The 24,847-nt window shown below is 55.8% G+C and overlaps 1 protein-coding gene across 1 annotated transcript in view; it reads left to right on the top strand.

Annotated features, from left to right (window-relative positions):
* The window catches only part of PIEZO1 (piezo type mechanosensitive ion channel component 1 (Er blood group)), a 79,357-nt gene that overhangs the window by 35,830 nt on the left and 18,680 nt on the right, over positions 1-24,847 (top strand). The window contains exons 3-25 of the mRNA XM_078380495.1: positions 1,732-1,854; positions 5,507-5,549; positions 6,427-6,560; positions 10,689-10,898; positions 11,425-11,638; positions 12,684-12,855; positions 13,016-13,102; positions 13,451-13,535; positions 14,577-14,680; positions 15,067-15,327; positions 15,763-15,877; positions 16,734-16,912; positions 17,600-17,748; positions 18,355-18,534; positions 19,303-19,424; positions 19,727-19,890; positions 20,886-21,062; positions 21,662-21,787; positions 22,497-22,697; positions 23,004-23,208; positions 23,608-23,712; positions 23,978-24,131; positions 24,255-24,498. Of these exons, the coding sequence (XP_078236621.1) occupies positions 1,732-1,854; positions 5,507-5,549; positions 6,427-6,560; positions 10,689-10,898; positions 11,425-11,638; positions 12,684-12,855; positions 13,016-13,102; positions 13,451-13,535; positions 14,577-14,680; positions 15,067-15,327; positions 15,763-15,877; positions 16,734-16,912; positions 17,600-17,748; positions 18,355-18,534; positions 19,303-19,424; positions 19,727-19,890; positions 20,886-21,062; positions 21,662-21,787; positions 22,497-22,697; positions 23,004-23,208; positions 23,608-23,712; positions 23,978-24,131; positions 24,255-24,498 (3,554 nt within the window). The remainder of the gene's footprint in view (positions 1-1,731; positions 1,855-5,506; positions 5,550-6,426; positions 6,561-10,688; positions 10,899-11,424; positions 11,639-12,683; positions 12,856-13,015; positions 13,103-13,450; positions 13,536-14,576; positions 14,681-15,066; positions 15,328-15,762; positions 15,878-16,733; positions 16,913-17,599; positions 17,749-18,354; positions 18,535-19,302; positions 19,425-19,726; positions 19,891-20,885; positions 21,063-21,661; positions 21,788-22,496; positions 22,698-23,003; positions 23,209-23,607; positions 23,713-23,977; positions 24,132-24,254; positions 24,499-24,847) is intronic.

Raw genomic sequence — 24,847 nt, 5'->3', positions numbered from 1 at the left:
TTGTGTGTTGGGAGGGCCGCGGGGGGTGGGGGGCGGGGGGCGGGGGGCGGGGGACTGGATCCTATACCACAAACTCCCACTCCCCAGAGAGGTCACAGCTCGGGGCGCCGGGGCTCCCCAAGGCTGCCCCTTGAGCCCCCGCTGCCCAGCTGCTTTGCACGACTAGTGGCTCCCTCTGGGCTGCCAGATCCTGGCCTCACAGGAAGAAAGGTTGAGAGATGGGGGGGGACAGAGGGGGTGGTGGCATCCACTCTTCCCGTGCAACAAAACGGTGCAAACTCTTGGGCACTTTGGAGAGACCATCTGACTTAATGTGTAGCCGGGGCTTTCTCTGCATTGAACTCCAATGAAGTGTGAAGTGGACCCCAAGAGGTTCAGTTTTATCTGCTTTGTGCTTAAGATGGGGGAGGGACGTGAAATGTCAGGTCGGAGCCAAGCCTAGAGATGCTTCTTCTCTGGACTCTTAACCCCCAAAATCTCAGAAAGGGACGCCAGGGAGACTGACCGATTTGCATCCGGCGTCCAAGGTTGTTTGCCGCCTGAATGTTCACAGAGTAGAGCCCCCTTTTTGCAGGTGAGGTTGCACATTCAGCACATGCACCCCCCCATGGGCCTTCTGTCCATCCGTCCATCCAGGCAGGCTCTGACTGGCTGCTGTGGCTCCTCCAGGTGGGTCTCCCTCCACCGGGGGGGGGCTTTCTCCATGGCCTCCTCTCTTCCCCCTGGTGAAGTGGAGATGGCGGGTGCGAGCGTGGGAGGGGGTTCCGCCGAGGGCCCATTGCCTGCAGAACAGGGCTTCTGCCGCTGGACAGTGGCCTCCTCGGAATGGGGAAGGGTCATAAAAAGGGACTCCCCCCCCCGACACAAGCAGTGTGATGGGAACACTTGTCAGGAGACCAGGAGAGGAACTGTGGGGCCAAAGTGCTCCAGCAGGCCACGACAGTGCCATAGAGCTCTGGCATAGATTATGCCCAACCGGGGTGGGGGATACTTTGGGGTCCCCTCCCCAGAGGTGTCCTGAACTGCCACTCCCATCACTCCTTCCTGGTGGGTGTCCTCGCCAAGGGGCAGATGGGACTTGTAAGCCTGGGATGCAAACTAAGGGCACCTGCCTGTCTCAGCCCTAGAATTTGGTGGACATTCTGACTTTGCCCCATTTGAGTCTTGGTCCAAAGAGTGAAGCCATCATCATGATTTAGGCCTGGAGCAGAGTGGCCCCAATCCCCATGGCTGTTTCTAGTTCATTAATTCCATGCGGGTGCCTCCCTTGGAAGTTCCTTCTTTGATGAGCAGCCCCAAGGAGGTGGGATGACATGTTCTCTTCTCCCCCAACCCCTTCCTGCCAGTTGGGGGTAAAATGTCATGCATCTGGGGAGGAAAGCTGCGACCCAGGAAGGCTTTGAATGCAGTAAATCGGCTTGGCTTTCGTCTGCCCCGAGACTTGGGTTTTTTCCTACCTAGTTTGGTCCTGTACATGTCTACTCAGAAGTAGCTTCTGTTGAGCTCAGTAGGAGTTAGGCCCAGGTAGGTGGAGGGTTAGGGTGGCAGCCGGACATTGCTAGCTGGCTGTGGCAGGAGATTGTTCCTAGCCTCAGCTGTTCACCTTCCGGATGGGCATCCTTGTAAATTTCCCATCCGGTGTGCCTTGTAGGGCTGACCCCAGGGGGCTGCAGGAGGAGGTGCAAGGAGGGCAAGGGCTAACTCTGGGGCTCCTTCTCCCTTGGCTTGCAGGTCACACGGGACGCCTCCTGCGCGCTCTCTTAGCCACCAGCATCCTTTTCCTCCTCGCCCACCTGGTCTTCCAAATATGCCTCTACACCATACCAAGCTTGGACCAGCTTCTGGGACACAACTGTGAGTACCCCATTACCCCCCCCCCGACAAAGGGTCCCTGTGAGTGCGGTCTCAGAGGGAGGCTGGGAACAAGATGAACGATCCCTTGCTCCTTTCTCTGGGCTGAGGAACTGGATGCGATCCTGGCCAAAGGAGAAAAAGCGGGAGATTGAAGATGGAAAGACTAAGCATGAAAGGGTCTGATCTACACTCATCACCACTGGAGGTCTGGGCTCAGATCTGGGACAGGCAGGATCTGGACCCCATTGGTCCATGATTCCTGCTGACCTTTGTGACCGAACCGTTGGAGGAGGAGGCTGAGCTTCTTCCCTTTGGAGGACCAGTCGCAGAGCAGAGCAAGGGTAGTTCTCTCTCTCTCTCTCTCTCTCTCTCTGTGTGTGTGTGTGTGTGTGTGTGTGTGTGAGAGAGAGAGAGAGAGAGAGAGAGAGAGAGAAGAGGTCCTTCTGTGACAATCAGCTGTTAAAGAATTTCCTCTTTTAATGACGGGATACCTGTAACATTAGACACCTTGAGAATCTTGAAACTCGCGGGGCCGTATCTCGTGCCAAGGATTCTCTGCCCTTGCCCTGTTCACAGGCCTGGTGTGAGGATAAAACAGGGAGGGAGATTGCCATGAAGAGACCACCTTGAGCTTGTGGGAGGGAAGGGGGCATGGAAATGTAAGAAGCCAGTAAAAGGAACTTTGCTGTGTTGCCTTTCTTTCGGTCCTCTTTCTGGATTGCAGCTGGGCAGCCAGAGAGGGAAGCTTTTTGCAGCCACGAGAGCAGGTCCCTCCTGCCTCTCCAGCCTGTGCTTGATCCCTCTCTCAAGAAGAAACGGCACCACCACCACCACCCTGCTGTTTGCCCACAGGATGCTTTGGGGGGGGGGTGACACTTGGGCTTATCAAAGCTATTTACAAGCGGCCGTAAAGCCGATCCCCAGGAAGGCCAGGGCTGGCCCTTCTGCGAGGCCCTTGTGTCTCCTGCTGCTTGTTTTTCTTGAGCTTGTCCTTGGCATGCTGGGCGCACTATCTGTGGGGGTGAGAGCCAGGCGGAGGTGGAGGAGGAGGAGGAGGCGTCTGGCAGACCCCCACGGCGGCCGGAGGTGGAATCGGAAGCATCAGAGAATGGAAATCCTGCCTGGCCCTCCCTCTCTTCTCTTGTCCATGTTCCACACGTGGAAACTTCAAGCCTCTGTTTCTTCTCGGTCCCTTCCAGATGGAAAGGCTCCCCCTGTCAGGACCTAATTTATCAGATGAGCAGCTTGGGAAGTGGAAAGACTTTTATCCTAGCACAAAGTTTACAAACAAAGTTTGTTTGTAACAAACAAAAAACGCAGGGGAAGCTGTTTCGGTCCTAAGGCAAATCTGCAAATCCTTTATTAGGGCCACCTCAAAGGACGCAGGAAGGCCAAACATCGTGCTGGCCAGGGGATTCTGGGACTCGTAGTGCAAAATGTGGCTTTTACAAGCTCTGTCACCCTTGGTCTTTGCTACTTCCCTTGCTCCTCTTTTAGCAGTTTCAGAGCAGTGGCAACAGGAGAGGGTTTGCCCAGCTGCTGGTGGGTAGCTTTTCTGGTGGCTGGGTCACAACTTGGTTTTGCTTTATTTAGGCATGTGCAAAATCCCGCCCCCCCCCCCCCGGTCACTTTGTTTTCTGGCTTAGAACACCCAAATGGCTTCCAGTCAAGAATTTAATGCAGATGCCATCCACATGTGTAAAATGTAAACCATAATAAAGAGGCAACAGAAGACAGAAACCCAGTTCAGTTCGTAAAGGAAGTCAAGGAAGTATGATGCCATCTCTGGGCAGCAAAGCCCCCCAGTCTTCCACCGGCTGCTTTAGCCCTGGATTCCTGGCACAGAGACGGGGCACCGTTCTTGCTTGTCCTGAGCCAGCAGGCTTTCTCAGGTTCTGTATACGAAGTCCTCGTGAAAGGTGTATAATTAGGCCATGATAAGGACCTTTCCAAACAAGTCATTGGAAAGGCAAACCACTGCTAGTTTTTAGTTGTCAACAGTATTCCTGTAATTTGCAAAAGTGATCTTGTCCATCATCATGTGGAGCCCGACGGACTAGCTGAATTCTTTGCCCAAACCCCGAAGTCGGGCCACTGCTGGGTATAAACAATGCAAATGTGCATGCATTTTTTCTTTGGGCGATGTTATGCTTTTGTGCCATTCAGTTTCAGGCGACGGATACTTTAAAGTAAAGCAATTAATGTGAGGCAAGTGGCCGAATTAAAACTAAACCCACAGAGTCTTATCAATGGTCTTTTGAAGTCTCTCCGGACTTTGCACTCCCTTCTGTGTCGCTGGTCCTCTAAACAGCTGGCAGCCTGGATCTGGCAAGAATGCTGAGGTGGTTGATCCCAGAACCTATCAAAGCAAGCAGGGCACGTGCAACGGCCCGCATTTTATTTATTGACACCTTTCTATGCCATGGTTGCAAAAAAATGAAGTTTAATTGTCCTCCTGTGCCATCAAGCCCATTCTGACCTAGGGTTTACTGGGAAGAGAATTCTCAGAAGTGGTTTCCCCTTCCCTTCCTCTAGGGGGCACCCTGGGACTACCATGCAGCTTGCCCAAGGCCACCCAGGCTGGTCCTTCTCCTGGGAGGCCCAGTGGGGGAATCGAACTCCCATCCAGAGACCTAAACCCCTGAGCTATCCAACCAGTAACATATATTGCAGGTGTTAGAGAGGAGTCCAAGCCAGTCTTGATCCAGATGTCCGGGGGGAGAGGGAAGTAGGTCAACCAGACAGGTGTGGTGAAACTGACCACATGAAACTGATCTAGGTTTAGGAGATGGGTCTGTAATAAATAAGTGGAAGTAGCCTTTCAGTGCATAGGGGCCTCCTCTTCCATTTCCCCCTATTCGATTTCTGCTTTATAATTTTATTTTGTTTTATAACTTTATTTAGTCCCCCCAGCCAGCCGGGGTGGTGGTGGTGGGGTGTTTCTGGAAAAAGTAGTCGGTGGGGGGAGAAAAAGGGAGCTTTCCCGAGGTCTAATTATCTCAGACTCTTCCATCAGTCTTCTTATACAGTTGGGTCTCTACTTAAGAACTTAATCCATATTGGAAGGTGGTTCTCAAGTTGAAAAGTTCTTATGTTGAATCTGCATTTCCCATAGGAATGCATTGAAAACCATTTAATCCGTATCTGCTCTTTTCCGTCCATAGAACCTCTACTTAAGAACTTAATCCGTTTTGGAATGGTGTTCTTAAGTTGAAACGTTCTTAAGTTGAAGCAAAATTTCCCATAGGAATGGACTGAAAACCAATTAATCCGTTCTGGCTGTTTTTTTGTTATGTAGAGGTGCGTTCGTACATTGAAGCATTAGTTCCCATAGGAACTAATGCAAAGCTGGTTAATACGTACTCTACCACTAGGGGGAGAATTTTTTTTTAACCTAAGATGACCTAAGGTTAAAAAAAGAGCAGGAAAGGTTTTTTTTTCCTGTTCTTATCTGGATTTTTGTTCTCAAGTAGAAGCAAAATTTAGCAAATGGAGCTGTTCTTAAGTTGGATTGTTCTTAAGTAGAGACATTCTTAAGTAGAGACTCCACTGTAATCAATGCTGGTTTGCTTGGAGTTGCACAAAAGGCTCGCAATCTCATTGTTATTATTATTTTTAATTATCCCTGCCCTAACCCCCACCCCTGATGCAGGCAGTACATGGGAAACTGTGGCCCAGCACATCGGCGTCACAAGGTAAGGGGGATGCTCCAGGAAAAATGGCCTGTGAGTTTTGGGAGGGAGGGCTTGTCCCGTGAGACCCCCCCTATACACACACACACACACACGCACACACACAAACACACACACACGTGGCATTACCTAGTGGCTTTGTGGGGGCGGGGCAAATTTTTTGTTTGGGGCAGAGTTTTCCTTTTTAGGATGCTATGAACTCTATTCTAGGTGGGGGTTTGGTATTGTGGTCCAGTCATAATTTGGGGGGGAGGGGAGTGAGAGAGAGGATCAATCTTTGTACAAGGATCAATCTTTGTACCCCAAACCCATCCAGGGCACCACTCGACCTGGAACTAGATCCAAATGGCCAGAAAAAGGCCAAATAGCGAAAAACAGAAAGGCCCAGATTATGGAATGTAAGGAAGGTTTTAGGGACAACCCGCCTCCCCCCCCATTGCTGCTTAAAGCTCATCTCGCCCCTCAAGAGTGGAAAAAACTGTTTTTTCTCTATATAAAGTCTCTTGGCACAGAGGGCCTTCACATGGGTGGGGGTGGTAAAGACTACAAAATGGCATTGGGGGTGCACACCATCTGGGGGCCCCCCAACCACCCCACCCTCGGCCACCTTCTGCCCTGATCCAGCCCTTCAGATGATCTTCTCTGGCGAGGTTCGGAAAGGAGTTCTCACTCCCCGCTTTGCAGAATTGGGCACAGGTCTTCTTCTTGGAGCTACAGTGCCCAGCATCCCCTAGCCTGCTGTGCTGGCTGGGGGATTCTGGGCTCTGTAGTCCCACAAAAGACCTTTTCCCGAGCTGTAGCTCTTTTGGGGTTGCGCCGTGTGCCCATCGGCTGCTGCCGATCCCTGCAAGGCCAACCTTCCCTTCCTTCTGCTTCCCAGGCTGGACCTCCATGACATTCCCAACTCCGTGCGCTTGGTGGCCCCCGACTTTGGGATCCTGCTGGTTGCTGCCCTCTGCCTGGGCGTCTGCAGCCGCCTGGTGCCCACGAAGACGGACCCCCTGACTTCTGGGGGTGGGACGCTGCCGGGCCCCCGCTGGCCTGCAGAGAAGGTGAGCAGCTGCGATGGATGGGCGGGCCGTTGTCTTTCAAGGAAGCCCTAGGGGCCCAAACCAGAAGCCTGGCAAGGCCAGGTTCTGCTCTCTGAGTTTCCACATCCTTATGTTAAGGGTTGCCATGGATCAGGCCTAAGCTCTCTCAGAAAAGTTACTTTTTCGGATTTCAGCTTCCAGATCTCCCAACCAATGTGGCCACTGATGGAGCTGTAATTCAGAAAGGAACTTTTTCCAGGGAATTCCCCTGTCGAAGAGGAGGCACACTTTTGGATCGTTGCCTCTTCTCGATGCTGAAGGTGCAAACAGAACCATCTCTGCCTTTCTGGCCCTGATCCGCTCCTCCTTCTCCTCCTCGCTTGCTCCTGGAGGGGTGGGGGGGGAAGAGAGACACTTTCCTGGCATTCCAGACAACGGATGACTCACACACACACACACACACACACGAGGAGGAGAAAGCAGGTTTCCCCACCTCTGCCTGAGTGAGTGAGTGAGTGAGCAAGCAAGCGGAGGAGAGGCGATTTTGGCCGATCCCAGGTTGCCATGGAGAGACCCTAACAAACACGCAGGGCTCCAACAGAGGCTGCCTTGTGCATCCGCTGGAGGAGAAATACGGCCACCATGACCCATCTGCCTGCTGATGCCCAGTCGCCGTTTAGCACATGCTTGGTGCTGTATGGATCCCAGGAGGCTCCCAAACCAACATCCAGGCTCTTATTTTACAAGCATTCAAGGAGGTTGCTTGGGAATCCCTGTAAGGGACCATTTCAAGATGCCAGAGTTTTGCCTTTAAAGACATCTCCCATGAAGTGAGCTCTGCCTTGCGAGGCTGGAACCAGACTGACTCCAATCACAGACAGGTTCCCCGTCAGCCCCTAAAGGGCAGATTCACACATGCAGATCCTTGGCCTGGCTTCAAGCAGCAGGACACCAAATATTCTCAGACATGTACCGCCAATTTTTTGGACCCCCAGTGTACCCCCTTTCTGCACAACCCATGAAGGGGTTGCACTTAAGCCTTGAAAAAGTGGGGTTTTTCTCCAGTTTGCTTGCTTTTTGCAGCGGGCCAACCAAAGGCATCGCCCACTCTTCCATGGGTGTAATCTTGGGGAACCACACGGCCTTTTCCTTGTTCAGCCAGAAAGAGGGATTTTGTGTTTCTCGGCATCTTTCCCATGCTTGGGGGAATTCTTTGTGCTGTGCGTGGTTGCGAAACTGGCCGGGCAGGTTGCGGAACTGGCTTCGGCTGCCACGTTTCCCTTGGCCGTGAGGTGCCCCCCCCGCCCTCCTCCTCCTCCTCCTGCTGTCCCTCCGCCTGTCATGGACTTCCATGGTCTCATTTCCTGCCCTCGATGCCATGAGTGTGTTCACACATACGCTAAGGCTGGAAATGAGCCTGCGGGAGGGGAGCCTTCCAAGGGGACGGTGCGCATCTGGAAATGACAGGGAGGAGGTAGTGCGGAGGAGGTGGAGGAGCAACAGGAAAGGGAAGAAAGAGAAAGGGTTCAGACGTTTGCCTCATTTCTCTGGGGCAGAGAATGTCATCTCTTCTGCCTTTTGCTGGGTACAGAAGGGTGTTGCTGGCAGAGGTGAGGAGGTGTTGTGTCACGAGAGGAGCAAGTGTGCAAACCCCGCTGCCAGGGGTGTGCATTTGCACGGCCTGGGGAACCCTGGGAGTTGTAGTCTCCAAAGCCACCTCTGCACCCCTCTCGTGGCGGGTGGGTGGGTGACGTTCGCTGGTGCTGGGGGCCAGAGCCTCTGGAGAAGTCTCTCCATACGTCCCGACTCCCAGAGGCCAGGCTGGCTTGGGGGGGGGATGGGAGGATGGGGGGAGGACTGGTCCCTCAAAAGGGGAGCTTCCCCCAGTGCTGAGACTGGCAGGGAGGGAGGGCGAAAGGCATCCGTGGGGAGGCAAGGAAGGGGTGGAAGAGCCAGGGAGGAATAGTTGAAAATGAGCACCCGTTGTTTTTTTCTATGCCAAGGGACTGCATAAGGGCAATGGGTGTAGAGTCAATGGCCTCTGAGCATAAGCAGAGTGCTTCCCCCATCAGTAGGCTTGCACTCTAGGTTCTGGAGGAGACGGGCTGAGCCCTCCCCCATCTCCCTCCTCATGCTCCCACCCAGGGGTACAGGGTGGTTCCTCCCCCCCCCACGCCATGGCCCGTCTTTTCTCCCCTTTTCTGCTCAGGCTAGAGGCTCAGAAGTCACGCGGCCTTCCTACTCCGTTCTCCCTGAAGGAAGTGGGGAGGGGGGGGTTCCTGTACTTTGTACATTTTCGGCAGGGCAATGTGCAATGGATCCAAGCTGGACTGGGAGCCCCGTGGCCAGAGCCTGGCCAGCAGGGAGAGGAGGAGGAGTGAAATACCTTTGCTGTGAAAGCCACACCAGGCTGGAAAATCACTCCGGCCAACCCGAGCAGGGCAGCCAAGAAAAACAGGCCAGTGTGGAAGAATGCGCTTTCCAAAGCAGGCTAATGAAATAAACAAGGCCAGGTGAGGGGGGGGGAGAGGCAGGCAAGGGGGGCTGGTGGCTGGGGAAGGGCCTTTGGTCCAGCTCTGACTACTAGGCACCTCTCCCTCCCTAAATAAAGCCTCTTGGATGGTCCACAGGACCAGGGAGGGCAGTTTAGAGAGCATCGCCCTGTTCGTGAGTGAGACCGGGAAGGGGACTGGGTTTTGGACTCTGAGAATCCCCTGGCCCTACTCATCATGCTGGCCGGGGGCCCCTGGGAGTCGGAGTCCCTAAAATGAACTTTTCTGAGCTGTGGTCTGGCATGAGGACTTCTGTGGTTCTTGTTTAAAACGATCTCGTCGTTTAAGGATCGGGCCCTCTGGCACACTCTCGCCTGCACGTTTGCCCTATTGGTCTGGGTCACGGAAAGATCCCCTGCAAAGAGTGGGTGGCCGATCTGGCTGGCTGGCTGGCAGGGGTGCTGCTGCCGAATCACAGCTGCCGACTCTTGTTCTTCCAGTCCTGCAAGTTGCCACCATGACATCAGGGGGTGGGGTGTCAGGTTTTGGCCTCCTCTTGTTTCAGAAGAGTGTAAGGGATCTCCAGCGCAGGTTTATTTTCCCTGGCACAGCTTCCGGGGGGGGGGGCGGGAGGGGGAGAGGGATGGGCAGAGAGATCTCCTTTCCAGGCTTCTGCAGCGACAGCTTTCTGAGTCTCCTAAAAGGCCTTGTTACCTTTAAGAAGGGGTTACTTCTCTTCAGTAGACTTTTTCAGGACCGACAGCTCTGGGCACCAGTCTCTGGAAACTTTACTTTTCTGGACTACAGTGCCCAGAATTCTCCAGTGTGCCAGCTTGGGGAGCCTGGAAGCTGTCGCCTAGAACACTCCTCCTCCTTCCTAGCTCTGGCCCACGCATGCAAAGGACGAGGCTCATTTCAAGAGGGAGCAGCAAAACAAGTGTGTGAAATACCAGCGAAAGAGTGTGGGCCAAACATTTAAGGAACAGAAACAAAAGCAGGGGGCCAGCTGCAGGAAGTCATAGCTATGGCATGAAGGAATTACGTTGAAGCCTTTCTGTTGCACAAGGCCTTCTAGGCTAAAAAATCTCATTTTTACCCTGTCAGAAAAAAAAAAAATTCTATCTAAAAATAGGATTGCATCCTAGTTTGGAAGCAACTATACTTAAAAGTTTCATAGTTACTTGTTGGGGAAGATGTAACATAGCAAAGTGTTGCAAAGCTGCGTAGATGTATCAAGTAATGCCTTAAGGTGCTTTGATTGCTTTTTAATTTAAAGCATTTTGAAAGGACTTTCGACATAGGTTTTTCAGGTTTTATTCTATCAATAGAGGCCAATTCTCCTCTGCTCCCACACCAGTTTTCCCTCCCCAGAATTCTGTTGTTGTAAGTTTGGCCACTACCAGTAAGCGGCTAATACATTTCTGCACCGCAGCGCGATCTTGAGCACCGTGGATCTTCCAGCCAGCCCCTCTTCCCCAGGGAGGCATCCTCCAGATGTCTGGAATCCCAATGCCAAGTGAAAGGGAGGATGGGAGTTGTAGTCTGGCCTCCCGGAGGGTGCCTGGTGGTGGAAAGGCTGCTCTAAAGAAGTGCAACTGATGGGGTGCCGGGCGATGCAGCAAATCATCCTGCCTCACATTTTGCTTCCCTTCAGGAAGATGTTGCTGGGGAAGAGGACGAGCCGAGGCCGCCGGGAGCCATTGATGTACCTGCCGCCGGAGCCTCTCTGCGACGGAGGGCGCGGCTGGCGGCCCGGCTCCGGATAACGGCCCACTGGCTCTTGATGGGCATCGGTAAAATCATGGCGGTTGCTTTGCTTGCCCTGGCAGGTAGGTGCCCGTGGCGGCATGGGAGGCCCTTGGCTTGTCTCGTTATCTCTTTGGGAAGATGCCCCCGCTTTGGTCCGAGGGGGGCTGCAGCCCAGAGAAGTCCCTTCCCCAAGTCCCGTGGCATCCTTGTACACTTGTGCCTTTGAGGTGAGGAGGGGCACAGAGCGGGAGGAGGAAGCATCCCGTGTGGGGCAAAGGGGGATTTTAAAAATGGCCAGGCAGAGAAAGGGAGCCGGGAAGCAAATTCTTATAGAGTATGATGGGGGGGGGATGTTGGATTTTGGGAAACCTGCCCCTGTGGACTACAAACACCCCCAAGAAAACTTGAGATAGTCTTTGGGGGTGTAGTTCAAAGCAGCGGCTTCCCTCTCGCGCTTGCGCTCACCTGGGCTGTCCCTCGCCTGTGGCTTTTCTATCGGAGCGTCAAGGGGCAATTCCCCCCCACTTGCCTGCTGCCTGGGAGAGGACACCCCCCCTCCCACCGGCTGCAGGAGGGTGGCCATGCCTTCCCCTTCCTCTCCCCCAGGGATCACCCTGCCGTCTGCCTCCTCCGCCCTCTACTACCTGCTTTTCGTGGGACTCTGCACCTGGTGGGCCTGCCACTTCCCCCTCGGCCCCCCGGCCTTCAACGCCTTGTGCATCGTGGTCGATGTCTTCACGGGCGGCCACCTGGTCTGCCTCTATGGCTACCAGACGCCTTTCGTGCAGAACCACCTCCCACCCACCAGCCTCTGGGCACGGTAAGCAGGAGGGTGTGTGTGTGCATGTGTGAAGGTGTGTGAAGGTGTGTGTTGGGGGCATGGCTGGGATTGTTAGGACAGTGGGGGGGACTGCGCCCCACCCTGATGTTTGGGAACAACAGGTCCCATAATTCCTCAGTCTCAACTATGCTGGCCGTGGCTGATCAAAGATGTAATTCCGCTACATCAGGACGGGGGGGGCATCATTATCCAGGTATTGATAAGCAACCTGCCCCCCCAGGTGTTCTGGACTACAAATCCCATCATCCCCAGCCAGAAGGGCTGGTGGCCATGAATTAATGGAGTTGAGAGTCCCAAGCAGAAAGGCAGAAAGCGGGAAGAGTCACCGCTTCCCTTGGGGCGAGCCGCGCTGGGGAGGCTGGCTCCTGGAGAGCGGAGAGGGACGCCGGGCGACACCTATGCAAACAGGGAGGCGGCTGCTTTCTCTTTGAAACTGGCTCAGGATGAAAGTGGAGGGACTTTGGCCCCTTTGAGCCTCTCTGGCCCTTCCCTGGGCCCCTCCCAGAGATGAATGGGGGGTGTTCCTGACCCTTTCTCTTCCTGCAGGGCCTCCCGTGGGAACGTCCGGTTGCGGGCAGGTGCGCGGGGGGGGCACTTCCCCATCTCGTTCTCTGTCCCCTTGGGGTGTGTTGCAGAGGACTTGTTCAGAAACAATGTGTATTGGGGGGAGAGAATGCCCCTAGCGTACAAATACATACGGTTTGCCCTTCGTTGGCTGAGCAAAACCCAGAAATGATTTCAAAGACGGACTCCAGAAACCTGGCGCAGGTCCTCCTTCTTTTGCCCATTGTGCTTGCACGGAGGGAGCGGAAGGGGAAACCGAGCCCAACCATTCACCCGCCCAGCCTGACCCTTGGGTGGGTGACCCTGAGCCAGTCCCCTTCCTCCCCATCTGCAATCTGCCTTTCAGTGGCGCAAAGATGGAGCAGAAAGGGATCACGCCCATCAGATGAGATCAGCATTTAGGCTGTAGCCAGACCTGACGGCTGCTTTTTCAATTTGCCCCCCACCCCCACCCCCGTAGATTGTTTGGCTTGAAGGCTGTCATCCTGCATGAGGACTGCAGCAAGCCCAACAGGCTGGTCCTGGACGTCAGCCTCCCTTGGCCGGTCTACGTCAATCCTGGGATACTGTTGCTGCTTTATTATGTCTTGGCCACCCTGGTGAAGCTCCACCGGTCTCACTCCTACGAGCAGGTGAGTGGCGCCAGCCCAGCCTCCCTCCTTCCCTCCGGCAGCCGAAGTCTGGCCACTTGGCTTCTGGCTAAGGGTCGGGAAGGCCCAGCCACACGGACAGAATCCAACCCCTTCCCGGGGCTTCTCTGACAGTCTTCCTTCCCCACTTATTATTTTTAAGCGAAGAGATGCCGAAAGCGCCTCGTCGGAGTTGATGGAGCTGGAGAACTGGTCCATGGACAGAGATGGGCTGGCCGAAGATGCCAAGGTGAGGAAGCCCACATGACGAGCACATGGGAGAGCCGTGGGATCTCCCGACTTGGCTCGGTTTATGCCTTCCTCTTGCAAGTGGGACTCAGGGCATTAGGGTCCCAAAAAGTGTAAGGAAGTTTAAAATCGCACCAGTAAAAGGAAACTAGGGGCTTTGTTTTGCAACAGATACACGCACAGAGGGACTTGATCGCTGAAAGGGGTTTCACCCTGACTTTCCCGGGTTCCCTCAGCCTGCTGCATTTCCCCAGACTCTGGCTCCTGCAGCTTGATGCCCATGCGCTTCCTCACTTTGCTCCCTTCCCTTTTATTTGTGTTTGTATTTATTTAGTTATTTACTTTGCAGCCCATGTTGATCTGTGGAACCGAGGCTTCTGGGGCAGATCCAGAGAACTGTACGGTGCATGACCTTGGGGAGGCCAAGCAGCCAGGTAAGGGGCGCCGGGGTGGCCCTCAGGGGTTGCCATGGGGTTGCCACCAAAGCCCTCGTCTTTGCTCCTCTGCCTTTGGCTCCAGAGATACAAAGCGGAAAGATGCTTTTGGAGCCAGTGCTTCCTTGAATGGCATGGGCCAAGGGAGGGGAAAACCTCCTGCCAAAGGGAGCTAGCCAAAGGAGCACCAGTTTCCCACCCACTCCTCTGCAGCAGGATCCAGCCCACGAAGGGCTCAGAAGAACCTGGAAGCATCTGCCAGCACAATTTGGGATATAAAGCTAATCGGGTGTAAATATGATCTGTATGTAATAAAATACAGCGGTTAGTCAGGTCCAGCAATTAGTCAGCAAAGCTCAACCGCTATGCCTTTGGTCCTGGGTCACAGGGAGTTCCAACTCTCTCCCACCATTCCTGAAGTCCCAGAGAATGTTTCCCTACCTTGGCACCTCCTAGGTGTATTGGACTACAGTTCCCATCAGTCCCAGCCAGCACTGGTGCAGGATGGTGGAGCTTATAATCTGACACATCCAGAGGAGGCCTCCTGGGCTCAGTGAAAGCTTTCCTGGACTTAAGGGAAGTAAAAGTCATGTTCTAAGCTCCTTCTAGAAACCACTTTTGATGTGGATCGTGGGAACTGGAGTGTGCTGGAAAGGCTGCCTTGGAGGAAACCCTCTGAGGCTGGTTGGCCCAAAGGCAATGTTTCCTCCCAGTGGCCAAAAGGCAGCCCTGCATGGATCTTGAGGCTTAGCTTGGCTCTCCAATTTCCCTGGGTGTAAAAGGATCTTTGGACTCCTGTGGCCTGAGCCGCTGGCCTTCCTCCCCTCGTGGTCCTTCCACGTGCAGAGGCTGGCATGGGGGTGGGGTGGGGTCCCAGGGCCAAATATGGGAGAGTGGGCAGATGGGCCTGCCACGATGTAGGGTGGCTTCAAACCTGGCTCAGAGGACTGGCCGTCGCTCCACCCGCCCAGCCGGCTTCTTCATCTTTCTGTGGGGAGAGCCGGCAGGCTGGCCTCATGACAAACCCTTTCCCGTCCACAGCCGGCCGGCCACGGGCGCACCGCAAAGAGAAGCTGCAGCTGCTCTCGTCCCTGGGCCACGTCGTCATGAACCAGAGCTACGTGTGCGCCCTCATTGCCATGATGGTGAGAGGGGAGGGCCCGGGGGGGGCGGGAAGGGATTAGGGGGGCGGGAAGGGATTAGGGGGGCGGGAAGGATGAAACAGGAGCCAGGGTAAAGAGTCTGAAGGGGCAAAATTGGGGAGCAGTGCATGTGTGTGGTGCATGTGTGTGCATGGGGTGTCTAGTAAGACCTCGCCACTCCAAAAAAGGTGGCCAGATGTTCTAGCCTTAAGGAACCGCAGTGGCCGAGCCCCATGCCTTCTGTTTTCTTCTTCTTCTTCTTCTTCTTCTTCTTCTTCTTCTTCTTCTTCTTCTTCTTCTTCTTCTTCTTCTTCTTCTTCTTCTTCTTCTTCTTCTTCTTCTTCTTCTTCTTCTTCTTCTTCTGTGCTGGCGGATGCTGCCCCTCCCAGGTGTGGAGCATCACCTACCACAGCTGGCTGACCTTCGTGCTGCTCCTCTGGGCCTGCCTCATCTGGATCGTCCGCCACAGGCGCCACTTCGCCATGCTCTGCTCGCCCTTCCTCCTCCTCTACGGCGTCGCCCTCTGCAGCCTGCAGTACGTGTGGGGCATGGAGCTGGAGCCTGAGCTGCCCACCCGGGTGGGCTTCATGCCCCTGGAACAGCTGGGGCTGGTGCGGCCCCCCTACCCCTGCCTCTACCTGGGAGCCAAGGTAGGGACCCTCCCGCTTCGACTCCGCACCTGCGGCTCCCCTCTCTTTTTTTGTTTCTGGCTGGGCGGGTTGGGTTAAGCCCTTGGGGGGACTTTTGCAGAAGCTGGACGGCCGCAGGAGGGTGTCCCCTGCCCTTTGATGTACAGTATTTGAAAAGAAGCCCCTTTGTGCTTCTTGGGAGAAGGAGGGGGGCTGGAAAGCCCCTTGTGTTTTGTAGCAGCCCCAATGGGTGGGGATTGGGACCCTGGTTCCTGCCGAGAGGAAGCCTTTCCCAGACTGGGACCCTCTCTTTCTCAGCTGCCCCCCCCCAGTCTCCCCAGCCTTTGGAGTCCAGGCCTTTCCCGGACCCTCCCGGCTGCGGTCGCTCTCTGGCTCAGAGAAGCTCTGACCCCACCCACCCACCAACCCACTGCCTTCCTCTCCCTTTGGCCGCAGCTCCTTTATACCCTGACCTTCTGGCTCCTGGTGCGACAGTTTGTGAAGGAGAAGCTGCTGAAAAAGAAGCCGCCGCCGCCTGCCCCCTTGGTGGAGGTGACCGTGGCCGACGCAGGTGAGAGCGCCAGGGGACCCGAGCCGAGGGGCTCCGTCGGTCAGAGCTGGCTTTGCGCTGAGCGGCCAGAGCCTGTCCTGTTTCTGCAGGCAGCTTCCAAGTCTAGCGCCGGGCGTTGTGTTCCTTGTAACAAGCATATCGGTGGGCTTTTTTACCTCCGACATCCAGGCCTGCAAAGATTTAGGTGTGGGTTGTTTTTTAAACTTTATTTTTGTCCCATCGTACAACCAACACAGGAGTCCAAGATGTTTCTATTAATTCCCAACCGTTCCCTGCCCCTCGTTCCCCTTGCTGTGGCCTAAGCTCCAGCCTGGCCAAGTTCACACACAAAAAGACCCTCGCCTTCAGACTCCTTAGACATGGTAAAAAGAGTTCTAGAGAGTGCCCCTGGGCATGGGAAGAGTGCCTTTCCCTCAGCAGACGCTGCTGAAGGTCCCCACGTGGAGCCTCTTGACAAGATTTCCGTGTTGGAGAAGCTCACGCCCTGCACTTTTGAGGGCAGTGAGGGAGAGTCGCTCCCCCTTGTTCCCCGTTTGGGGAGAAGGGGGAGAGAGGTAAACCCTAACCTGTTTCCTTGCCTGGACCCACGAGAGGCACATAAGGCCCCGGGTTCCAGTCCAGGGCCCTCCTTTGCTGAGCAGGATGAGGGAAGCGCCCGCCTGGAAGCAGCTGAGAAAGGCTGGCCTCTCCCAGGAGGACACGGACTGGCCGGGCAGGAGCTGTCCTGTGCTCTGCAGCCACCGGGATCCTGGCCAGCCTGCGTACTTGTCTTTTGGGGCTCTTGTGATGGCAGGTGAGTAAATCTTGGGGTGCCCTGGATTCTGAGCCCCCCTCCCCATTTGCCTCTTCCTTCCAGGGGCGGGCCACAAGCGCGACGTGCTGAAGGTCCTGGGGGCGTCCGTGAGCGGCTTCTACGCCAAGTTCTGGATCTTGGTTTGCGCTGGCATGTTCATCGTCGTCAGCTTTGCTGGGCGGCTGGTGGTCTACAAGATCGTCTACATGTTCCTCTTCCTCCTGAGCCTCACCCTCTTCCAGGTTCGAGGGCGGGCAAGGCAGGCAGGCAGGGGTGGGGTGGGGTGGGTGGAGGAGCAGTCCGGAGAGCGGGCGGTGGCGAGCTTGAGCCGTTGTGCCAGCAAAACAAGGATGGCCGAGGGCCCTGAGAACCTGGGAGCAATGCGTTCGAACTCTGAAAAACTGGGCGGGTTGCTTTATATTTTGTATGAGACCCAGACATGGCTTTGTTCTTTCTTGTTTCTAAGCTCTGCCGCAGCTTGCGGCAGAAGGGAGGGCAAGCCTCTCAAAGGCTCTTGAACTACAACTCCCATCAGCCACAGCTGGCATGGCCAGTGGTGAAGGGTGGTGGGAGTGACTGTCCTACAGTTCCACCCAAAGGGTCCCCCCGTCCCTCCAGCATCCAGGCCAAGAATGTTTGGGAGCATCACAGCTACGCCCGAGTAGTAAACAGGAACCCATAGCTTACCTTCTGCCATGCGTCCGTCTGGAACTAGCTCAGAGCTACTGTCCCTTTCACAGAATCGTACAATGGAAGGGTTGAAAGGGGTCCCACGAGGTCATCAAGTCCATCCCCTCGCTAATGGCTGGGACTGCAGTGGCTTCCTTGGATTCTGGGTCTCTGGGGTGAGAATCCCTGAAGTTTAGAAAGGGTCCTCTCTTCTCTCAACTCCTGAGTATGCTCTCCCTTCTGCCGCGCTTGCTCTGCAGGTGTACTACACTCTCTGGCGGAAGCTGCTGAAGACCTTCTGGTGGTTGGTGGTGGCCTACACCATGCTGGTGCTCATTGCCGTTTACACTTACCAGTTTGAGGACTTCCCCATGTACTGGCGCAACTTCACCGGATTGACTGACGAGCAGTGAGTCGGATCTATGCCCTCGGTCTCCTGCTGGGGGGGGGTCACAGAGATGGGGGGGAGCGAGACTTCCTTCCCCCAGAGCCTCCCCCGACCCCAACTCTGCCACCTTTCTAGATCTCTCCTGTGAGCCAAACCTAAGAAAAGCCCTGCCGGACTGAAGGCAGGATCCACCCAGCCCTTCACCCGGCTTTCCCTGCAGGCCAGGGAGAAGCCTCTGGGCAGCCTGCCAGCAGGAGAGGCGCACCGTTGCGTCCTTCCCAGCGGCTGTTCCTTCCCTGACATTCTGCCGTGTGTCCTGGGGGGTCCTACGTAGCCCATCAGGACTGTCCTAGATCCGTCCTCCAGTCCCCATTTTAGAGCCACCTCAAATAGTTGCTGTTCCCATGACTCATGGCAGCAGGTGCCACAAACGCGTTGTAGCCGGAAAGGCCCCTAAGGTCATCTAGTCTCGCCTACTCACAGATGTGAAGAATTAGAACCGTCTTTGGCCAACCCTGAATCCCTTCCTTGTGGCTGGGTGCGGCTGGCCGATCTCTGACGCCTTCCCTCCTCCGTCTCCTCCAACGTTGCTCTTTCTCTCTCCCCCCTTCCCTCCCTCCAACACAGGCTGGGTGACCTGGGTCTGGAGCAGTTCAGCGTCTCAGAGCTTTTCTCCCGAATCTTCATCCCGGGCTTCTTCCTGCTGGCCTGCATCCTGCAGCTACATTACTTCCATCGGCCTTTCATGCGCATCACCGACCTGGAACACATCATGGCACCAGGGCGGCGTGGCAGTCCCACACTGGGGTACGTCGCCATCCCTTCTGGCAAGACGTGGCCAAGCAGGTGCTTCCTCAAGACATTGGACGGCCACTCTCCCTATCCTTCGCCTGGCTGTCGTAGAATCCATCCCTTCAAGGGGGAAGAGGAGCACTGGGCTGTGGAAAGCTCGGGGAATCAGTCGTTAAAACGGAGGAAGTCCCCTGGAACGGGGTTACCTTCCTGGGGGTGACCAGGTTGTAACTAAGCTGTGGTTGGTTGCTTTGTGGCGTTATGGCATTCTCAGAGGCGTTGTGACAATAATACATCCGGTTCGATGCCATGTTCTTGTCCCTGTTAAATATAAAGGGAGACATTTCCACTGGAGAGTTGTGCTGCATTCTTCCGTTGAGCCGGCAGTCGTGATCCGATATCTTCACGATGTCCCTTGGATGGTTTGTGCTTGATGGAACAGGGATCACGAGGAAGGCGACCGCGGTGCCCAAGGGCAGAGGCTCTCAAGCTGGGCTTGCCAGATGTTCTTGGACTGCAACTCCCAGAAATCCTGGCCAGCCCAGCCGTTCTGGGAGTTGCAGTCCAAGCACATCTGGGTGACCCCAGTTTGAGAGGAAAGAGTAAAACGGCCAAGTTCCTTTTTAAATAATAGCATCCAAAACTTCTGGCTGGGTTCCTGCTGGCCCAGAGGTGCTTCAGGTTTGTCTCACTCCTGGAATTGACCTGTCCCCCCCCCCGCCATCACCGCCGCCCCCCCCAGTGAGTCCCCCATCCTGAGTTCTGTTTGCGGTTCGGTTTTAGGAATGAAGACGTCAGCGGGAGCCGAGTCCTGCTCCAGCCTGAGGATGGAGAGGACAGAGGCTGTGAATCTGGAGACGAAGGGGATGCTGCATCTGAAGGGAAGGAGGCGTCTCCCTCAGAAGGTCAGCCTCCTGGGAGGCCAAGAAGAGTCTCTCTCTCTCTCTCCCCCTCTCTGTCTCTCTTCTTGCCCCTTGGGCTCACCTCTCTGATCCTGATTTAAAGAGGGCTTACGGTCTTGCTCACCTTATGGAAGAGAGGCATCTTTTTACTCCGTGTACCCCATGCACCTGGCCCAGGCGTGCCTGCGGTGGGGCCACGGAGGGGAAGAGAAAGGTGGAATTCTGCCCCCCCCCGTCCAGGTTGTCGAAATGCTCCAGAAAGATTGTCATTGGCTTCTCCCTCCCTCCCTCCCTCCCCCTGGCAGAAGGCGCGCCCAGCAAGTGGGGCCTGGTGCTGGAGCGCCTGATGGTGCTGGCCAAGAACTTCTCCAACATCTTGAGCGGCATCCGAGTCTTCGTGTTGCGCCTCCTTGAGCTGCACATCCTGAAGCTGGTGGCCCTTTATATCCTCTGGGTGGCTTTGCAGGAGGTGAGGCTGGAAGGAAGGGAAGGGAAAGGGAAGGGAAGGGAGTGCTGCCAAAGGAGAGCAGCAAAGTCTTCGGGGGGGGGGGGAGGATCACAAAAGAGAAATGCTGTAGATAGCCATTTGGGCTGCTTGTGGGAGGGGTCTGAAGCTGTATCCCAACAATCATACAGCATATGGGGAAATGCGCTCCAAGTGGGAGCCTGGGTAGGGATCGGGGCCGGGCCGGAGAGATTTCCAAGCAGAAAGAAGGGTTGCACTCACGAAAACCAGGCCTTTCCAGCATGATCCGTCGTGTGCCCTTGAAGCTGTCTGAATGCACCCTTTTTTCCCCGTGGGAAGCCAAGCCGAATGGGTTCTGTATGCAGGATGGTGGCTTCGGGCATTCTGCCTGTGCAGCTGAGGTTTTGTGCATGCGTGGAGCGCCCCATGTGTGAGTTCACGGAGGGCCACGCAAAGAGCCACAGCTGCGGGTAAATAACCTGCCCTTTCAAAGCCACGTCCACGGGGAGGCTAAGGTCTCTTGGAGCCTCACTTACATTCTGCCCGGGACTGAGCCTTTTTCGCCCCCCCCCCTCCCAGGCTGTCTCTGCTTTAGGGGCCTCCATGTGACACCTGTGGCTACCCTTGGATTCTATTCCAGCTGCCGTGGTTCCTTCCTGCTAAATCCTGGGACTTATACTAGGAGGAGGTCCTGAGAATTCCCTGTTTTTGTTATTTTTATGTATTTGTTACCTTCTGGCCTGCCTTTTTCACGAAGGGAACTCCGCTCAGGGCAGCTTACAAACATTGTTAAAAGCAGATTGAGGGGAGATATGAAAAAAAAAAACTCATTACCCAAATCAACCGTTTCCCCCCGCCCCCAACCAACCAACCAACCAACCAACCAACCAACCAACCAACCAACCAACGCATAAGGGAAGAGGGCCCACAGCCCTGGGTGTGTGTGGGGGTGTGTGGGGAGGCGATCTCCACCTTGGGTTTCTCTTGCCCCCCCCCAGGTGTCGGTGATGAACTTCCTGCTGGTGGTCTTGTGGGCCCTCGCCATCCCCTTCAGCCGCTTCTCCCACATGGCCTCCTGCCTCTCCACCGTCTGGGTCTGCATCATCATCATCTGCAAGATGCTCTACCAGCTGAACATCGTCAACCCACAAGAGTATGCCAGCAACTGCACCAAGGTAGAGGGAGCGGGGCCCAACCGGTGTGATTTTTTCATTGCACTGATTGGGAGATGACTTGGGGGGGGGAATGACAAGACCCGAGGGCTGTCTGGCCCCCACCCCCACCTCAGCAGCTGAAAACAGAAGGTCCCTTCCCTGATTTGGGGCCAAGGGGGGGAAGCAGGGAATCAAGTCTGCTTTGGCCCCGTAAAGTCCCAAATTGTTTTGCAAAAGCAAGACACGGAAAGTGCGGTAAAACGCCTCGTTTCCAAAGAGGAGAATCTCTGGGTCGGGCAGCCCGATTCTCAATATTATGAAAACGAGTTCATAAACCTTTTTTTTAAAAAAGCCTTGGAAGCCTTCTGCGTTCCACAGAGAACGTGAATGCCACCCGTGGATTATGGATCCGATCCACTCATCTATACCATAAAAAAATTCTTTGAACACGTTGCCCAGTGGAACAGGCTCGGCTCTGAAAGGCATCACGGTCATTCAGAAAAAAAATAATAATTAAAATGCCTAGGAGGAATACCATTCTCAAAACACACCTTGCTGCCCGCTCTCTGTCCTCTGCTGTGTCCGGTCCAATCCTGGTGCCCTTTTTGCTTCCTCTGCAGCCGCAGCCGAATAGCACCAACCTCCTGCCAGAAGAGATTGGCAACTCCACGCTCTATCGGGGTCCCGTTGACCCAGCCAACTGGTTTGGCATCCGCAAGGGGTTCCCCAACCTGGGTTACATCCAGGTGAGTCTCGCTAGCGCTCACTCTCTCGGGCGCGCACGCACGCACTCTTTCTCCACTTTGACCTTCCATTTCCCTTCCGAATTTTCCAAGCACGGATCCAAACAACCCCCACGAAAGCCTTCTGGATTTGGGGCCTTTCTCAGAGTCTCTTTGAGTTCCAAGTCTAGGAGGAAGCTCTGTCTCTGTCGAGTCCCACTGGGGAATCTCAGGACACGAGTGGCCGGTGCCGGCCCAAACCTGGAGGCCACGGAAGCCGATTCTGGCTTTTGGCTTTCTCTCCTCCCCTCCCTTGCGGTGTCACTTTAGCGCAACCTCTGACGAAACTGCCTAGGTTCTGTGGGGATCCCCACCAACGTCCTTGGTTCTTGATGGCCGAGTAGAAAGATCGCTTCTACCCCCATTTCTCGCCAAGAGTGGATCGGGAGTGGAGGAGGGCCCCTCCCCCCCCATTCGCTTCCCCTTATCCCTGCAGAAGGAAGGCCCATTCATTAAGATGCCAGTCCCGGGTCGAAAAGAGGAGGCGTGCCCCAGCCTTCCTTAGCCAGAGGGGGGAGGGGAGGGATGTTCGCCCACGACGTTTTCCTTGGAACCTGTGGAACCTTCTGACTCATGGGGTTGGGATTCAGAATCCCTGAGGGTTGATGCTTTGGGGCTTCTTCAGCCCCCTCCCCCCCCCCTCGCTGCTGAGTCTCCCTTTTGACCCTTCCAGAACCACCTGCAGGTCCTGGTCCTGCTGGTCTTCGAGGCTGTGGTGTACCGGTGCCAGGAGTATTACCGCAAGCAGCACCAGCTGGTGCCCCCGGCCACCCAGACGGTCTTTGAGGGTGCCACGCGCCAGAATTTGGATCGGGGCCTGCTCCACTGCATCAAGTACTTCATCAACTACTTCTTCTACAAGTTCGGCCTGGAGGTACCCTTGCTCCACTCTTCAGTGCCTTGTGCCCCCTGCCCCATTCCTCGGTGGGAGGGGGGAGGTCATGTCCACCTGCTTCTCCACCAGGGGTGTGTGTGTCAGACTACAACTCCCATCATCCCCGTGCTAACTGTCTGGGGGCGGAGGTGCCTGGCCACGAATCTTTGCTCATCTCCCTTTCTCCCTCGCTCATCTCCCCCGGGGGGGGGCGGGGGGGGGTGAGAGGTAAGGACCACCGCCAGAGCTTCTTCACCCTGTTCGGGTCCCCTTCATCCCCGCTTCCTCCTCCCCTTGTTTCTCGAGATCTGCTTCCTGGTGACGGTGAACGTGATCGGCCAGCGCATGAACTTCATGGTGATCTTCCACGGGTGCTGGCTGGTCGTCATCTTGACCCGGCGGAGGAGGCAGGCCATCGCTCGGCTCTGGCCCAAGTACTGCCTCTTCCTGGCCCTCTTCTTGACCTTCCAGTACCTTCTCTGCGTCGGCATCCCTCCGGTGCTCTGCATCGGTGAGTCTCGGGCGCCGCGACCTCCGTGGGGATCCAAGCACCAGACGTGGGCTGCGTCCTTCCCCTTTGAAGAAGGAAATGGGAATGGACGTGGTTGCGGAGTGTGGGGGGGGGAACCTCACCCCCTGGGGTTGGATCCTGTACTGGAGTTACTGGACTGCAGCTCTCAGAGTGGCCGATGAGGGGCCACGTTGCCTTCCTTCAGCTGATGGGAGCGAATCCGTGAGGAGGGAAAGGCCCAGGGGGTTCAGTTCAGGAGGGAGGGACAGCGTCGCCTCAGGCCCCTCTGGAGGGGGGAGGAGGTCGCCTTGGGGCTCGGCAGGCACCTCGTTGGCAGACGTCGCTGCCCAGGGGCCGTTTGCTGGATCCCGAGGGTCTCTGGCTTCTTGCTTCCCCTAGACTACCCCTGGCGCTGGAGCCACGCCGTTCCAATCAACTCTGCCCTCATCAAGTGGATGTACTTCCCCGATTTCTTCGTGAAGCCCAACTCCGTCAACCTCATGAGTGAGTGGAAGAGCTCTCGGGCAAGGGCTCAGGGCTCCCTGCAGCTCTTCTCCTCTGGTCTCCTCTGGTCTAGCTGGCAGGGGCAAAGTCGTAACCACCTCCAGAATATCCCAAGCGAGCAGGACCTCTCGGGGGGATTCTGGGAGTGGCTGGCCAAGAAGGCGCTTTCCCCATCCCGCTCCGTGGTAGAAGGGCCCTTCTGGGATCCCTCCAGGCATCCCGGGACCGTTCCCACCCTTCCTGCTTGCTCTCTTTTTCCCCCCAGGTGACTTTTTGCTGCTGCTCTGTGCCTCCCAGCAGTGGAAGGTTTTTGTCAACGAGCAGACGGAGGAGTGGGTGCGGCTGGCCGGCGACAACCGGGAGCACCTGCAGCCCCCGAAAGGGGAGCCAAACCCCGTGCCCAACTTTGTCAACTGCAGGTGAGCACGAAAGCGGAGCGATGTCCCTGGCCGTCCCGAAGGACGAATGAAGAGCCGACGGGACCGGGATGGGAATGAATGGGGGCCCAGCTCACCTCTCGGGTTCTCCGCCTCCCTCCCCAGGTCTTACCTGGACATGCTGAAAGTGTGCGTCTTCCGCTACCTCTTCTGGTTCGTGCTGGTCATCGTCTTTGTGGCCGGCGCCAACCGCATCAGCGTCTTCGGCCTGGGCTACCTGATGGCCTGCTTCTACCTGCTGCTCTTTGGCACCGCCCTGCTGCGCCGGCCCCTCCGAGCCCGCCTGGTGCTGTGGGACTGCCTGATTCTCTACAACGTCACCGTCATCATCGCCAAGAACATGCTGGCGGTAGGAGCTGTGGGGGACGGAAGGCCACTGGGTCGCCCGTGCGGGCGGGGAAAGGGGAGGCAGAGGCCAGGGACTGGGAGGAAGGGTCTTTGGTTCCCTGCTAGTTAATCTCTCCAACGACAACTCATTCCAGGCTGGCTGGAGGATTCTGGGAACTGTAGTCTGAGTGAACAACATTGCCAAGCCCTTTTCCTTGCAGACGCCTTGGCAGAAGGGCAAAAGCGTGCGATGGGTGGGCGGGTGTAGGTGTCTCACTCTGTGGTGCACCGTCTCATGGCAGTCTAAAGACCAAGCCCTTTTTACGTGGCCTAAGCTTTCCTTGTGGCCCAGAACTCACGGGTTCAGATGC

Source organism: Pogona vitticeps, chromosome 10, assembly GCF_051106095.1.
Source record: "Pogona vitticeps strain Pit_001003342236 chromosome 10, PviZW2.1, whole genome shotgun sequence".
Lineage (NCBI taxonomy): Eukaryota > Metazoa > Chordata > Lepidosauria > Squamata > Agamidae > Pogona > Pogona vitticeps.
This window is presented reverse-complemented; position numbering and strand designations above follow the sequence as displayed.